Source organism: Procambarus clarkii, chromosome 16 (assembly GCF_040958095.1).
Source record: "Procambarus clarkii isolate CNS0578487 chromosome 16, FALCON_Pclarkii_2.0, whole genome shotgun sequence".
Taxonomy (NCBI): domain Eukaryota; kingdom Metazoa; phylum Arthropoda; class Malacostraca; order Decapoda; family Cambaridae; genus Procambarus; species Procambarus clarkii.
Window position 1 is genome coordinate 24,862,554 of NC_091165.1, and position 16,715 is coordinate 24,879,268.

The window sequence follows — 16,715 nt, forward strand, 5'->3', positions numbered from 1 at the left end:
CGTCACCATGGGTCTGACCAGAGGCTCGCCAGGGGACCTAGCGGACCAAACTCTCACAAGTCAAGCTTGGCCTCGGGCCGGGCTTGAGGACTAGAACAACTCCCAGAACCCCATCAACCAGGTATCAACCAGGTATCAGCACTAAGGAGAGTGTGAAATAGACATAATATTTAATGCCTAGGTGAAAGTTTGGTGCAGGGATGTGGTGACCCCATCGCCCATTACTCAGGGGAAAGCAAGCAGCCCTGCATTCCCAATGATAAAGGGGGGAGGAGGGGAATAAGCTGGAGATGCAATCTCCGTCTTCCCACAAAAGGCTAAAACGGTCTACGATCTGAGGGTCTGGGGGCCTGCCCAAGTTCAAAGCACTAGAGGCAGGCACACATGAATTTATGGAAAATGGATAACTAATGGAAAAAATCCCTCGACCACTAAGGAAAGGTGGTGTTCCAAGGGGGTGTTAACATAATAGACTGAAGTCGAAAATGAGCAAACGGAAGGTATTTGAATCTAATTAAAGATAACTAGTTTAATTAAATATAATTAATTTGAAGATCATTAGACAACAGGTTTACTTAGAAAGTAGAAATGTGCGAGTACAGAGGGAACAGGTTTAGTGTGGTGTGCTAGGTTAGGTTAATGACAACCCTATTAAGGAAAAGTTCTTAGTAGAAAAGACATCACGCGAAGATTATTGTGAAGAAGATTATGAAGATTATTGTGAAGAAGATTATGAAGATTATTGTGAAGAAAAATGCCTGCGGAATGTGTTAGCATCACCATCCTTTGAATGCGAGATACTCGACACTCAAAAATACTGAAGATAATATTATTATTATTATTATTAAAAAAAGAGTAGATCTACCTATTGGAAATCCAACAATAATGCTCCTTACCTTGGTGGATCTGAGCTCTTCCTCAGTGCGGTGAACATTGAGGAGTGGAGTGACCCGCACCAGTAACCTCCACCACGGCCAATCACGAACGCCCATAAATTTGCGAACATTTTTCTGGATACAGCGAATAGCAGTCTCTTGCACCTGTTGATAAGATAGCCTTTCAGACGAGGAGTCACAATAACGTGGCTGAAATATGTTGACCAAAGTACACACTAGAAAGTGAAGGGACGACGACGTTTTGGTCCGTCCTGGACCATCGTTCACAATCGACTTGAGAATGGTCCAGGACGGACCGAAACGTCGTCGTCCCTTCACTTTCTAGTGTGTGGTCTGGTCAACATAGCCTTCAGCACGAGTCAGTGAGTGACACAGCCTATTTAAGCTCTTAAAATGTTAGCCACTAGAGAATATGTATATAGGAATATCCTTTATCTTAGGAGGTATTTAAACAAGTATTATACCAAATTTGGTAAACAAAAATGGTTTATGATCCATCGGTGGTGATGACATCAACACTTAACTTCTATTTGTATTTTATTGTTTAGCTTCTTTGAAAAATTATCCACTATACATGAACTCTACTTGTACATACTATGTATTAAAACGCGAGATAATCCACAGGAGTACCAACAGTGCACGGCACAATTATTTAGCTGAAAATACTGTCTTTCTTTCTGTGAAAAGGACAACATGGACGTAACAATAATATTATATCCTTTCCTAAAAGCAGCACTCAGAAAGTGAAAGGGCTATAGTAAAAACTATTGGATGAACCAAATGCTACGAACCATTAGACACATCTTTGAATGAAAGAATAAGAAAAGATTAATTCAGCTCAACAATTCCTTTTTATGTCCTCACCCGAACTACTGTATTATAATGCAGAAGAACACACTACAGTACTGAGAAAAAAGCATGAAACCTCGGACAAAAAAATTGGGGATCAATTCCCCCAATTAACAAACAGGAGGCCTGGTCGAGGACCGGGCCGCGGGGACGCTAAACCCCTGAAATCATCTCAAGATAACCCCCCCCCCATCTTAGTGTATTTCATCTTGTGATCACACGGCGAGTCTCACCTTGCGCTTCTCGAGTCGTCTCCTGGCGAGGTAGCCGCGACCATGGGCCTGGAACTGGGTTATCACGTCCGTCAGCACCAAGTCTCGCTGCTCTTCCAGTCTACTAATTGCTCCAGTTCGGAAGAATATCTGAAATGGCAACATAAGACTATAATACTCGCTACTGGCACTGGTAATATCGCTGTAGTATAATGACTGAATACGCTACACCATAATTATTGTATTAAAATGATTAACACAATCCAATAACACACACGATTAAAACAAACCTTATACATGTATGATACCAGATACAGTATATATAATAAATTATATTTCCAGGAATCTAATTCATGTACTATTTTATCTAAGTAATTAACCCTTAAAGTGTGCAATTACGTTATGTAGCTACACCCATGTGTACTCACCTAGTTGTGCTTGCGGGGGGGTTGAGCTCTGGCTCTTTGGTCCCGCCTCTCAACTGTCAATCAACTGGTGTACAGATTCCTGAGCCAACTGGGCTCTATCATATCTACATTTGAAACTGTGTATGGAGTCAGCCTCCGCCACATCACTGTCTAATGCATTTCATCCGTTAACTACTCTGACACTGAAAAAGTTCTTTCTAACGTCCCTGTGTGTGTGTGTGTGTGCGTGTGTGTGTGTGGTGTGTGTGTGGTGTGTGTGTGGTGTGTGTGTGGTGTATGTGTGTGTGTGTGTGTGTGTGTGTGTGTGTGTGTGTGTGTGTGTGTGTGTGTGTGTGTGTGTGTGTGTGTGTGTGTGTGTGTGTGTGTGTGTGTAAATAAGGTGCTGTTATAGAAGACAGTATTGCACTAAAGAGACGTAAAGGTGAAGGAGGGGCATCGCCCTCTGGGTAATGCTGGAACGGTAGTGATGTTTTGTGCCTCTTCCTCTAAGCCAGGGAGGGGAGTGGATGGTGGAGGAGGGGGAAGGAGGAGAAAGGGGCAACGGGGAGGAGGAACAGCAACAGCAGGAGCAAGAACAGGAGGAGGAACACCAGCAACCGCAGCTGGAGAAACAACAGAAGCAGGAGCCGTAGCAGGAGCAGGAGGAGCCGTAGCAGGAGCAGGAGGAACAGCAGCAGGAGCAGCAGGAGGAGCAGCAGAAGCAGGAGGAGAAGGAGCAGAAGCAGGAGCAGAAGCAGGAGCAGGAGGAACAGCAGCAGGAGCCGTTAGGAGCAGCAGGAGCAACAGCAGTAGGAGCAGGAGCAGTAGGAGGAACAGCAGCAGGAGGAATAGGAACAGGAGGTGCAGGAGCAGAAGCAGGAGGAACAGCAGCAGGAGCAGGAGGAACAGCAGCAGGAGCAGGAGGAACAGCAGCAGGAGCAGGAGGAACAGCAGCAGGAGCAGGAGGAACAGCAGCAGCAGCAGGAGGAACAGCAGCAGCAGCAGGAGGAACAGCAGCAGCAGCAGTAGGAGCAGCAGGAGGAACAGCAGCAGCAGCAGGAGCACAACCCACTACCAACACACCCAGGGACCCAATGATGCACCAGCCTCGCCGCCACCAGGACCCCCACATCACCTCTCCTACAAGCAGCTAATAATATCAACCAGCCTTAACAATTCACCCATAAAAAGTAACTCGAAAGGTTTTCTCTACTTATCCTTAGAGAAAAGATAATACACTTTCGATTGTTATTGACAAAGCGTAAGAGGCCAGCAGAGGTAAACACGCAGAACACTATGGCTGTGCATGTATAAGACTTAACACGCACAATAATGCAAGGTATCTGGATTGTACCTGGATGGGGTTCCGAGAGTTGTTCTACTCCCCCCCAAGCCCGGCCGGGGCCAGACTTGACTTGTGGGAGCTTGGTCCAACAGGCTGTTGCTTATCCTAGTAGTTGTGTATGTACTTACCACATGAGGGAGCCGGTGGCTGAGCGGACAGAACTCTGGACGCGTGATCCTGTGGTCCCGGGTTCGATCCCGGGCGCCGGCGAAAAACAATGGGCAGAGTTTATTTCACCCTGATGCCCCTGTTACCTAGCAGTAAATAGGTACCTGGGTGTTAGATAGCTGTCACGGGCTGCTTCCTGGGGGTGGAGGCCTGGTCGAGGACCGGGCTGCGGGGACACTAAGCCCCGAAATCATCTCAAGATAACCCAATTAGTGTCATATTCAACTGAAGTCGTTAAGAACAGATTGCCCTTTCAACGGGCAGGAAATCCCACCCATCAGAGTTAACTACAATGGTTGGCAACTCCAGCACTCTTCCCCCACGGGACGTCACCCGCACAAAGTTATATTTAATTTCCGAATATTTTGGGTGAGTATACAAGATGACACATACTGAATACTAGCGTAGTGTGACCTCGAACAAGTGTACCATCGTGCAGCAACGCCACTCACGCCTTGTGTCCTTGTTGTCCGGACACCAGGCGTGGGAAGCTGGCCGGGGGATGAACGGGTCGGGAGATGCCACCGGGGAAATGATGCTGAAGATGTGGAGGATTAAGGCGGCAGCCACTGTACCAAACATTACACACACACACACACACACGCCTGCGCGCGTACGTACGTACACACACACACACACACACACACACACACACACACACACACACACGAGAGGCGACCAACCACACCTACTCTTCCGTAACACAGACAAATAAAACAAATTCGCAACAATGAACTTGTCACAAATATAAGCCGGAATGCGTAACAAGTCCAACAAAATAAAGACTCCGAAAATATTAGAGCGAGGGAGTGAGATAGACGATCAAAATATTAGATACGGGTTGTGTATATAAAGGCAGGAACATCCCCCAACACCCACCACCACCACACTTTAACTTAAAAATAGCTTTTCTGACGACGTATCAGAGGATAATGACACTGGACTTCCCAACAGGGAGAATGGAACAGGATCAAAGAGCTTTGTGATCAATGCTTTTACTCTTGAGGTTTGAACAAATTTAGTTTATCTCCTATCCTTTGGCTAGACGAGGTATTTCACAAGCTACATATAACCTTAAAACAATCCCCTAACATCAACACTGAGGCGCATTCGCCATTCAGCGAGAGGTCAGTCATCGAGGAAGGATATCAATGCTATTAGGACAGTTATCTCCAGTAGCCACCATCGATGATTGATTGATTGATGAAGATTAAGCCACCCAAAAGGTGGCACGGGCATGAATAGCCCGTAAGTGGTGGCCCTTTGGAGCCATTACCAGTATCAATAGCTGATACGGGAGATCTGTGGAGGTGCGACTGCACCTTCCTCTGTAGCCACCATCGGAAGAGATGCAGAAGCCACCATTTGGAGGGAGACCAACACTCACCATCAACAGGACACCCAGTCCACTTGACCCCTAAGGAACCGGTGTCAGGGAAGATGCTTGACGATTCATTGATCATTAACCCATCAGGTTGGGATGCCATCCTTGTCACCATGTGTATCCTCTCGCACTTTCACTACTCTTGTCTACCTGTTGGTCTGGCGCGCTCCACTCTCACCCAGCCAACATTACGTGTACCCAGCGGGCATGTCTGCTGCTTCAGGCGTGTCTGCTGCTTCAGGCGTGTCTGCTGCTTCGGGCCAGGTTGTTTACCCTGCCACAGGGCTTGATCGGCGACTTCCGCTGTCTCTCACGTTTCTTTGGGGGATGCTGATATACATTGGCTGGCCAAGTGATCAAAGCCAGTCCTCAGAAAACACAAATCTCTGGATGAAAATGAAACTCTTATGTGAGTATGAAGAGTATTATGTGAGTAATGAAGTGCAACTATTGTGGCTCCAGGCACTCGCCTCTGCCCCCGTGACCTTGACGTCTTACTAGGCTTCACTCATCATTGAAGCCTTGCGAGTTTGAACGTAATGGAAGACCTGACCCAACATGGTCTTTATCACCTTCAAATATCTACTTCACCTTCTTTTAAACACTCATTTCGTCACCGTCACTCTCCCCGCCGCTGTATAAGTACTGCCATTCAACCATCTAATAGGGATACAGATTGCATTGTGCAATAATTATGCATCCCTGTGGTGTGCCTAACCCTAACATTGCCTAACCAATTAGGTTATATGGAAAACAAAAGTGCTATCCGAGTCTATTGGTAAACTGGGTCGAGTCTACTGGTAAACCTAAGTCGAACGGTTCCCATCTGTTCGACTAAGAACCAAAAGAACTTAAAGTTCTGTGGTAGTCTGGTCAGTCCCGCACTGGAGTACGAGGCAGCCTTATATGGACAGCTTTCGGGCAACACAACTTTTCCTTTCATGTCGAGGTGTTGATCATGTGTATGCTGGTGGTGAGCCTGCGGTGAGATCTCTGCCTGACAGGTTGTGTGCAGCGATATTCCAGGACATCTATGATTCTGGGTAACATCTCCACGCCTTCACTGGTCGACTGTTACTTGTTCAAACTGCGCTGTACAGTGACACACATTTTTCAACCAGTGTAAGTTCTCCGTCACGACCACTTCGCTAGACAAAAGAGTTATTGGTCCTGGAAAGTTTTCCAGCACGACTTTTTCCCATGATTATTAAATGATGGAATTGTTTGCACATCCTGTTAGTGCTCGAAGGCTACATAGGTTACCCCTCACAGGTTGTGTCAGCCACAGACACCTCATGTTTTGGGTAACATTTCCGCTTCTGTGCTATGTTAGCGATAATCCAGATTTCCAGCTGTGTATGTGGATACAAAGTGCACCAGAAACAGCATGATAACTATGTCTCTGCAAATGACCAGACCTCTCATCTTTCACTGACTGCTTCACATAAATACAAAATCAACTTTTGTTTCCTTGAAGCCTCACATTATCTCCACTTGTTGAAGTCGCATCTGTAGCAGCAGACAATCCGCCTCTTGTGAGCAGCTCACAACATTCTGGTAGACTTTTACCATTTTCATAACACATCGGTTAAGAACCGGACCTGATCTTCAAGATCAAGAGAACTGGCTTCAAACCTGGAGACCTAAGACATCTTTATCTAAGTGCCTACTTACTGACTGCTTCTTTCCAACTCCCATGATGGAGTTTTCTCCAGTATAACAGTCAAATACGACATTACCTCTTGTTCAATGTTCTCTAAAGTAATGTGCGACAGTTTGCATGACTACACAAGTGTGGCCTTCACACGCCTGGCACACGTAAGGAGTTGGAATGACTCCAAGGTCATCAATCTCACACGTGTCATCTTCTCAAACTTCTCAAGATATATGAAATTCATTCCTCACAACGCTGATTATCTCCGGGATACGCGACCCTCGTAATTTCCATTGTACGACCGTAGTGCCGGCATGAGAAATGGCTGCAGTAGTCTTCTATACATTCTATTTAGTAGAAATGTTTGCTATGTGCATTTCGCCAACTGTTTGAGTGATAATTCCTCAGTGTGTCATGAAGCCATCGTTTCCAGAGACAGCCATTGCTACACAATGGTGATCACCCTGAATGCCCCTGTTACCTAGCAGTAAATAGGTACCTGGGAGTTAGTCAGCTGTCACGGGCTGCTTCCTAGGGGTGGAGGCCTGGTCGAGGACCGGGCCGCGGGGACACTAAAGCCCCGAAATCATCTCAAGATAACCTCAAGATAACCTCCTGGGCTTTGGGAACTCACTGACCACGCCGCTCGGGTCAATCAATGTCTAGGGCTGCCAATGATACCAAAATGGACGTTATTATCTGAGCTACAAGTATATATCGTCTCCAGCAGAGGTAGAGTACCGTGAACATGTAACACCCAGTAAGCTGTGTGCCGAGTATCTTCACCTCATCAGCACTAGGCATCATTCGGGTTGGAAAACTGTGACAGTGGGTGAAAGTCGTGGCTTCTAGGTGTGAACACTGGTCGCTCTGACTACGTGACGAGAAGTTCGTATCCGGCTTGATCGTTCTCTGCAATCCCGATCGTGCCATTCTGCATCTTGCACGTTCTGTTCATTGACTCAGTTGACTCATCAACACGATCCTGGTTGCTGCGCCTTTTGGTATACACAGTAAACACCTTTCGAGAATATCACAAGTTTGTGTCGATTATTTATACACATTCACGTGTAAATTAAAAGTTCAACACCTGGTAACTGAGACAGTACACACGCACCACACAAATTTTAGTTTTATACAAAGATGTGCCACACAAGACATTAATTTGTCTTCAAATTCCTTTAAAAACCAAAAAAAAAGCAATTTCGACCTCAGATGAACTTTATGACCCTCAAAATGACCTTCAAATCCAAAACAGACGAAGGCATTCACCAATATATTTTCGCTCATTCAGTTAATTTGGCGATGTGTTGGAGTGGGGGATACATTAAGTGTGAGGAGAGGTGAGAGGCACTACAGTGACGCACTCTCCCGTCCTGGGATTACGGGCTATTCATGCCCATGCATTAAGCTCTTGGGTTGCTTAATCTTTATCTATCAGTCAATCATCGCCCTGCAGACGGCACCGCTCCTGTGCCAGGTAACTCCACTACGGGCTCGCCATAGCCCGTGCTACTTGCCCCGCTCCTGTGCCAGGTAAGTTACGGGCTCACCATAACCCGTGCTACTTGGAAACTTGTTCCAAGTAGCTGAATCTATAACAACAAACAACATCGCCCTTGGTGATACCCACGGAGACATCTTACTACCTCAAGCCCCACTCTACCTAACGCTCTAATATGTTAAATACGCATTACGTTCTGTAATTAACATTCCTGCATTACCGAGACGTTGACTTTAGGTGCCAAAAGCTTTACATTCTGATGCTTTTCTTTCTTACTTTACACAAGAGGAGCTGGTGAGCTGTGTTACACACAGAGATCACACTAACGAGATGCATCAAATGAACAAATCCATAATCCACGTATATCCTCGTCACGGCCCTTGTGGATTTGTTCACTGGTGAGCTGTGTGTCATCAACCTAGAAACCTTCACTACAACCCGCCCTCATCATATGATAGTACTTGTAGTAACTATTTGGTCATAACAATGTGTAGTGATACAACCAGTAAACCTTTTGTTTTCTATAAATTGTATAGTCCAAAAGTATAAAGCTGAAAACACAACTTAATTATTCCTAGGCCTATTATAGCACATATATATACTACATTAGGCCCTAAGATAGCGTGAATTAGGCCTGGGTTCGAATCCTTCAGGGGTGGGGAATTTTCGGGTTTAATATATATATATATATATATATATATATATATATATATATATATATATATATATATATATATATATATATATATATATATATATATATTTATATATATATATATTTATATATATATATATTTATATATATATATATATATGAAATGTAGTATATCGTCCATGGAGTGGTGTAGTTGAGGTGTGTGGGAGCGTGACGGTGTGATGGGAACAAGAGTAATCACTACAATCCCCCGTCAGCAGCCGGTGTGGCCAGCGGGTCCCCGCGGGGCGTGACGGGGTCCCCCTCCAATGGGGTGATTATAAGTCCATCACCCCCCCCCCCCTCCACACACACACACACACACACACGTAGTACCAATATTTAAAAAGGGTGACAGACAAGAGGCACTGAACTACAGGCCAGTGTCCTTAACTTGTATACCATGCAAGGTGATGGAGAAGATTGTGAGAAAAAACCTAGTAACACATCTGGAGAGAAGAGACTTCGTGACAACCCATCAACATGGGTTCAGGGAGGGTAAATCTTGCCTTACAGGCTTGATAGAATTCTATGATCAGGTGACAAAGATTAAGCAAGAATGAGAAGGATGGGCGGACTGCATTTTTTTGGACTGTCGGAAAGCCTTTGACACAGTACCCCATAAAAGGTTGATGCATAAGCTGGAGAAACAGGCAGGAGTAACTGGTAGGGCGCTCCAGTGGATAAGGGAGTACCTAAGCAATAGGAAGCAGAGAGTTATAGTGAGGGGTGAGACCTCAGAATGGCGTGAAGTCACCAGTGGAGTCCCACAGGGCTCTGTGCTTGGACCTATCCTGTTTCTGATATACGTAAATGATCTCCCAGAGGGTATAGACTCATTCCTCTCAATGTTTGCTGACGACGCCAAAATTATGAGAAGGATTAAGACAGAGGAGGACAGCTTGAGGCTTCAAGAAGACCTGGACAAGCTGCAGGAATGGTCGAACAAATGGATGTTAGAGTTTAACCCAAGCAAATGTAATGTAATGAAGATAGGGGTAGGAAGCAGGAGACCAGATACAAGGTATCACTTGGGAGATGAAATACTTCAAGAGTCAGAGAGAGAGAAAGACCTGGGGGTTGATATCACGCCAGACCTGTCCCCTGAAGCTCATATCAAGAGGATAACATCAGCAGCATATGCCAGGTTGGCTAACATAAGAACGGCCTTTAGAAACTTGTGTAAGGAATCTTTCAGAACATTATATACCACATATGTCAGACCAATCCTGGAGTATGCGGCTCCACCATGGAGTCCATATCTAGTCAAGCATAAGACTAAACTGGAAAAAGTTCAAAGGTTTGCCACCAGACTAGTACCCGAGCTGAGAGGTATGAGCTACGAGGAGAGACTACGGGAATTGAACCTCACTTCGTTGGAAGACAGAAGAGTTAGGGGGGACATGATCACCACATTCAAGATTCTCAAGGGAATCGACAGGGTTGATAAAGATAGGCTATTTAACACAAGGGGCACACGCACTAGGGGACACAGGTGGAAACTGAGTGCCCAAATGAGCCACAGAGATATTAGAAAGAACTTTTTTAGTGTCAGAGTGGTTGACAAATGGAATGCATTAGGAAGCAATGTGGTGGAGGCTGACTCCATACACAGTTTCAAGTGTAGATATGATAGAGCCCAATAGGCTCAGGAACCTGTACACCTGTTGATTGACGGTTGAGAGGCGGGACCAAAGAGCCAGAGCTCAACCCCCGCAAGCACAACTAGGTGAGTACAACTAGGTGAGTACACACACACACGCCACCCCCGTGTCCGCACAAGTCACACCACACTGGGGAATCGCAGAGACGCGTGAACAACATTGCATGACATTACTTTATGTGGATGTTGGGGTGGCCCGCTACTTGATGCTGTTGCACTTTGCCAAGTGACGGCTGGATTCTGGAATATTTATATACACGCGCCTCCACTCCCGAGGTTTCAGCAACATCCTGTGTAAACTTCCAGCTGTGTTCGTCACAAACAAAAGTGTGAAAGTGTTTTTATCTGGTCTCCATCTTGGTGGGGGCAAACTTCCTTTATGAGAGCGTGTGTGTGGAGGGAAGCAGGCAGGGTGGTGTAACAAACAAGGAGGGAGGGGAGGGGTAAGGGAGGGGTAAGAGGGGGGGAAGGTAAGAGGGGGGAAGGTATGTGGGGGAGGAGGGGGGAAGGGGAGGAAAGGGAAGGAGGGGGGAAGCGAGAGACTGGGGGGTGAGGAAGGTGGGGTGTAAACATTAACCGAGATCTACCATGAATTTCCTTTTGGCTTATCAAACTATTCCAGCCGTGTTGCAGGTGCGTGATCAGACATGTCCGCTGGTAGGTTAGGAGACAACACTTTAATATTTGACCGTTTTCTTGACGTTGGGAAACCTTAGGAGGACGGGCTGCAGACATAAACTAAACAGGCAAAGCAGGGAGTGCCAGGAGCTAGAGCCCGTGAGAGCACATGTCACCAGTCTTATTTGGCGGGAATCCAGAGGCTGTTGCCATACCCCTCCCCCCCTTTCAGCTGGAGCCCACAACACCAAGGACAAAATATTTACACAAGTTCACCGATGTAAATAAAAGTAGGTTGTGGTGGGTGGCAACAGGTCCATTTTAGTGCATGGTTAGTAACTTGTGGAACAGACTAGTTAACCCACAAAGAGTCTCCGTAGCTGTATACTTGGTGAACGTAGCCTCAATACCTGCCCAATCTCTAGATTTGACGCTCCGTGAAAATATTTATCTATTTTACCTAACCAAAAGCGAACAAACTCTCGCATCCTACCAGACCCACCGAGCCACCACTATGTATAACTTTAAATCCAGAATACTACAAAGAACTCGAACGTCAGGAAAGTTTATATTAAAAAAACGCACTACGTACAAAATGGTGAGTGTAAGGTAATCATGCCCTCCAGCATGATGATAAACGTGTGACCAACACCCGATATTTTAGCAGCAGTTGGTGTACCTTTTCAATCTCACCCCCCTACCTCGCTGCCTTCCTCCCCTCCCCTACGACCTTCATGCTCTCCCCCTCCCCCTACCCTTCCCTATGCATGTACAGAAAGAACACCATCCCCTCCCCCCACCCCACACATGCACCATCATCATCAACTTGCTGGTCCACTATTTTTGTTGTGGCGGCCACAAGCAGAGCGTGTCGGCACTATCACGAGTCAAATAGTAGTGATGCTTGAAGTAGTATGAGCGACGCGCTGACATCACGCCAAACACCCCCCCCCCCTCCTGACATCACGCTAAGCACCCCCCCTGACATCGCTGATATACTTCCATACTGTTGTGTGTAATGCTTGTGTTGTGTTAGCAGTGACAAGTGTTTGGTATTCTCACAGGTTCCTCCTCCTGAGAGTTGAGACCGGCGACGCCAAGAATGTATGCAGAGCCGAGTCCTCCAAGCCTGGGCATTGTGGACCTGGAGATCGGCCAGTCATCCCCATCAGGACAGCAGCGTTGCGTCCCGACTGACGGGCCTAAACGAATGCAGGCACCACCGCCTTGAGTCAGTAGACACTCTCATTTTTACAACGCCATGGTGTGGGTATGATAATGTTCCTTCAGTATTTCATGTGTGCCTTCCTTCTCGAATGCATGACTTCCATGTTTGAGCGTATGCTGCCTGACAGGAGAGTGTGTGGCGTCAAGGTTCGTCCCGTGGAGCGCTCTTGTGTCTTGGAGTGGTGTCAAATGCTGTATGCATTAGGCTATTTTAACTGCGTTTTGTATGCTGTTGACATATTTTTAACGGTAAATTCCTCTGTGGATTCTGTGTTTGTTCTTAGTTCCACAGTGCAGACACAGCAGCTGTCAGTTGCTGAGTGAGTCCTTGTGTGGTTATGGTAAATAATTCGGCCCACTATTGAACCTACCATTTATTAACCCATTTTGTTTTCATGTATTGCATTCAATTATTGAATAAACATTAACAAATGACGTTAACGCTTTCTATGATCTCACATTGCAATATTCCTTTATGATACTGAGGTGTTACTGTCCATTTAAGACAATACAACTCCATTTAATCAATAATGTGGAAGTTTGCCACAATATTACGCCACTGTTGCAATTCCTTTAATTAGCCGAGTTGCAACTGACAAAGATATCTTAAATTGTGCTTGCAACCACCAAAATAGCTCTCTAACCCCTTTCTCAGGTTGAGTAGTGTGCAACTGAATTGCGAGCCGAAAAGTCTCTGCTCAACGGTGAAAGCACTATTGCAAAGCCACTTTGAGAGTAATGGTGGTGGTGGAAGTTGTGGGAAACTCCCACCAACATAACCCACACTGGACAAAATATCCCCTTCCATGTCCCGCCATCATAATGAAACATGGACGTGTTTACACATAATCTCATACACAGGTCAGTATGCCCTTCACACCCTGGAGGAGCAGTGCTGTGAAGGAGGCAGACTCCATACACCGTTTCAAATTTAGATATGATAAGAGCCCAATAGGTCTAGAACCTATACAGCAGTTGAGAGGCGGGACCCAATTGCCAAAGCTCAACCTCCGCAAGCACAATTAAGAGAGTACACAGGCCAGTATACTCTTTCCTTTGATTCCAGGCCGGTGCTAAAAATGTCAATATTGGTTTAACAAGGGCAGTGTTTAGTGCCTTGAAAAAGCCGTAGTTACGTTTCTAACCGACGTTCTAACATTTGCCAGCGTCCCATATGCTGCTGATGTTACCTTGTTTGCGAGTACCTCTGGAAATAGTGTTGGAATTATTGCCACTCCCAAACACTTTTTTCTCTGTCTTGTAGTTGATTTCTCCTTATAGTGTAGATACCTTCTGGTCTGGAGCTTGTCAACATTATCCTGTAACATTCTGCAGTCATCCTCGGTTTTTACGTGACTCATTAGCTTTGCGTCGTCTGCAAATATTGACATGTACGAGCTCACCCCCCTTGGGGAGTGAGCTCGTACTTAAATTCACTTAAATTAGGAACGGTAGGGGTCCCAGGACCGAACCTTGGGGAACTTCACTTTTACAATTCTTAAAAAATAAACATTATTGCATACAATGAAAACAAAGTACTCGTTTTCAACCGAAACAATAATGTAGAAATTTTGGAGGAGATACCATTAGTAATTTTCGAAATATCGCTAAAGGTCCCACTCCACACCCTATATGATTATTAAAAACTATTTCTAATATCTGCCACTAAGAGACTACATGACCCAATAACACCAGGGACCGTCTTGGCACCAATAAACATGTCTTAAAAATTTCAAGCTGATAAGTGAAGGAGCTGTCCAGTTCTCCAGTTGTCGAACGAAAACCGCTATTTTTAATATAAACTAATGCAGTGAAACTAAAGAATTCCCTCAGGGATGATACCTATTAAATGTGCGTAACACCAAAAGACGTCCTAGAGCATAGTGATACACAAGCGTCTTGAAGCACCAAGACACAACTGACGACAGAGCAACAGACCTCGTCGACACCTTCAGTTTTGGCTTCTCGCCCCCATAAGACAAGCGTTAAGGGATGCACCCTTTGAGATGTATTTTTTTCTTGTCTCAATAAACGTACTTGAACTAAGGGATGCAACAAGGCCCTGGGCCCCCACCCCCCTCGCCACCCTCTTCTCCACCCACCCCGGGGACCCGCTACCTTGGCCCCATTGATCCTGTCACCCACCCCGGGGACCCGCTACCTTGGCCCCATTGATCCTGTCATATATGTCGGAAAATCCGACACCATTTAATAATATACAGACAGATAATAAGTGCTGCTGTATTACCAACAAGTTACCCATAGAAAACGTAACTTGTAGTGGAATTACCGTCTAAAGAAAACGGGATATCATCACCACATACTATTATAATTCACCACCTATTATGGTGGGAATTATTCTTAAATACATTAGTCTTTGGACTTTACCATCATAAAAACATCTTATATAAATTAACTTGATTATCAATATTAAAGTAGAGTAAATGTGACCCTTCTATCACTTTCTGAAATCTGGACAAAGTAGGCCAGGCGTCAGTGGGGAAGGAGGGCAGCGATTGTTGTGTCACCTCCGAGACGTGTGGAGCGAGTTCGGCTCCTATCATTCTGGACAATGTCGGCCAGTGACGTCAATAGAATGGAGTGTTAGATGCAGCCATTTATATTGAGACCAGAGGCTCACACGGGAGCAAATTCGGCTCCTGTTAATTTACTTGGACGTAGTGTTATGGAAACCAAAGGTACCATCTCCAACACGATGTCTACAATCAAGTTAAGTGTCTATCCGAAACCCGTTTATCATTCATTTATGGCCATTAATGTCAGGATATAGGGTGACCCGGTTAGATCGCGAAATCGCCTCAAACTAAAGGTAATTAAGCCAGGTCTTTAATGTTCCATGTACTGTTTTCTCTGAAATACTTGTCATATATAGGATTCTGGCTTCACAGCTAGCGCACTTTTGACAGGTCAAGACGAGGATGCAAGATTATGTGCACCAGTTACTGGGTGATAGAAGCTACCTCAAAGAGGATAATTTGGTGTCTACACTCTAGTTATACCTGGTGGACTAACCTGCTGTACTATAAGAGAAGGAACCTCTTTAATGTATGTAGTTATTACTGTAATTTGATTGGCTGCATATGTGTAATATAAACCCCCCCTAATGTGTAGAGGATCGATTTGTGAGATTATGAGATTATTGCAGAAATACAGTCCACTTATCATTATACAAATTGCTATCGAAGTATATAAATTAACGTAAATATAAATTCATATAAATTAAATAAATATAAATCTCACAGGTCGGTTCCCACATTATTTGGACCTTCGGAACCGGAATATTCGGTCCTTTGAACCCACATTTGGTCATCTTAGTACCGGATGAACCAGTTAACCAAACCAGTGGATTCATTAAATATACTAGTGCAGTGTTATTTAAACAAAGCCAGTCAAGACAGCAGCGAAGCCTCGTGGGAGCTCAGGAGCCTCCCTCAGCCCAGTTCAGCCTTCGTCAGCGGTTTCATGCACACCCACAGATATTTGGTGGCGTGTTATTTCGTGAAATGACAGCGCTAATATAGAATCCAGCCAAATTAGTGACTGTGTCTTCGCGAGATTGTTCACGGATTTCGTGGTGTTACATTTCGCGAGAGATTATCTACGAATTTTGTGGACTTTATTTCGCGAGGTCACTAATAATATTTAATACTTCTAGATAATATTAGAAGTTTCATAGAGGCTAATTAAGAGGCTATTAACAATAATTGTGTATATTATTTCTCCAAAATAGAGAATTATTTAATATAAATTGCACTAGTGTTCTCAATATAATATTTACTAATTGCCAACCCACAACAGGGTAGGATATGACTAGTTGAACTATTATTGTTCATCCTAGTCCCATTATTACTATAGTCAGTTGTACTATATTCAACAACCTAACACCATTAATGAATGGTGCTGACTCTATTTTGGGTGTAATTTTTATCAACTCGAGTTGAGTTGTGTATATAATAATTTACTTATGATCATTACACCTTTGAGTGATTAATTAGTGTCTCTACCATCCTAGGGTGATATAGAAGAGCTAACCTAAAGGTACTTCCAGTGACACTGGTTTATCACTCAAATCA

General features: G+C 44.9%; 1 protein-coding gene across 4 annotated transcripts in view; it reads right to left on the reverse strand.

The window, feature by feature from the left end:
- The window catches only part of Mhcl (Myosin heavy chain-like), a 402,915-nt gene that overhangs the window by 117,801 nt on the left and 268,399 nt on the right, over window positions 1-16,715 (reverse strand). For all 4 annotated transcript variants that reach the window (XM_045745416.2, XM_069325323.1, XM_069325324.1 and 1 more), the window contains 2 exons: window positions 1,979-2,107; window positions 897-1,040 (listed from right to left, as the gene is read on the reverse strand). In XM_045745416.2, coding sequence (XP_045601372.2) covers window positions 897-1,040; window positions 1,979-2,107 — 273 coding nt within the window. The remainder of the gene's footprint in view (window positions 1-896; window positions 1,041-1,978; window positions 2,108-16,715) is intronic.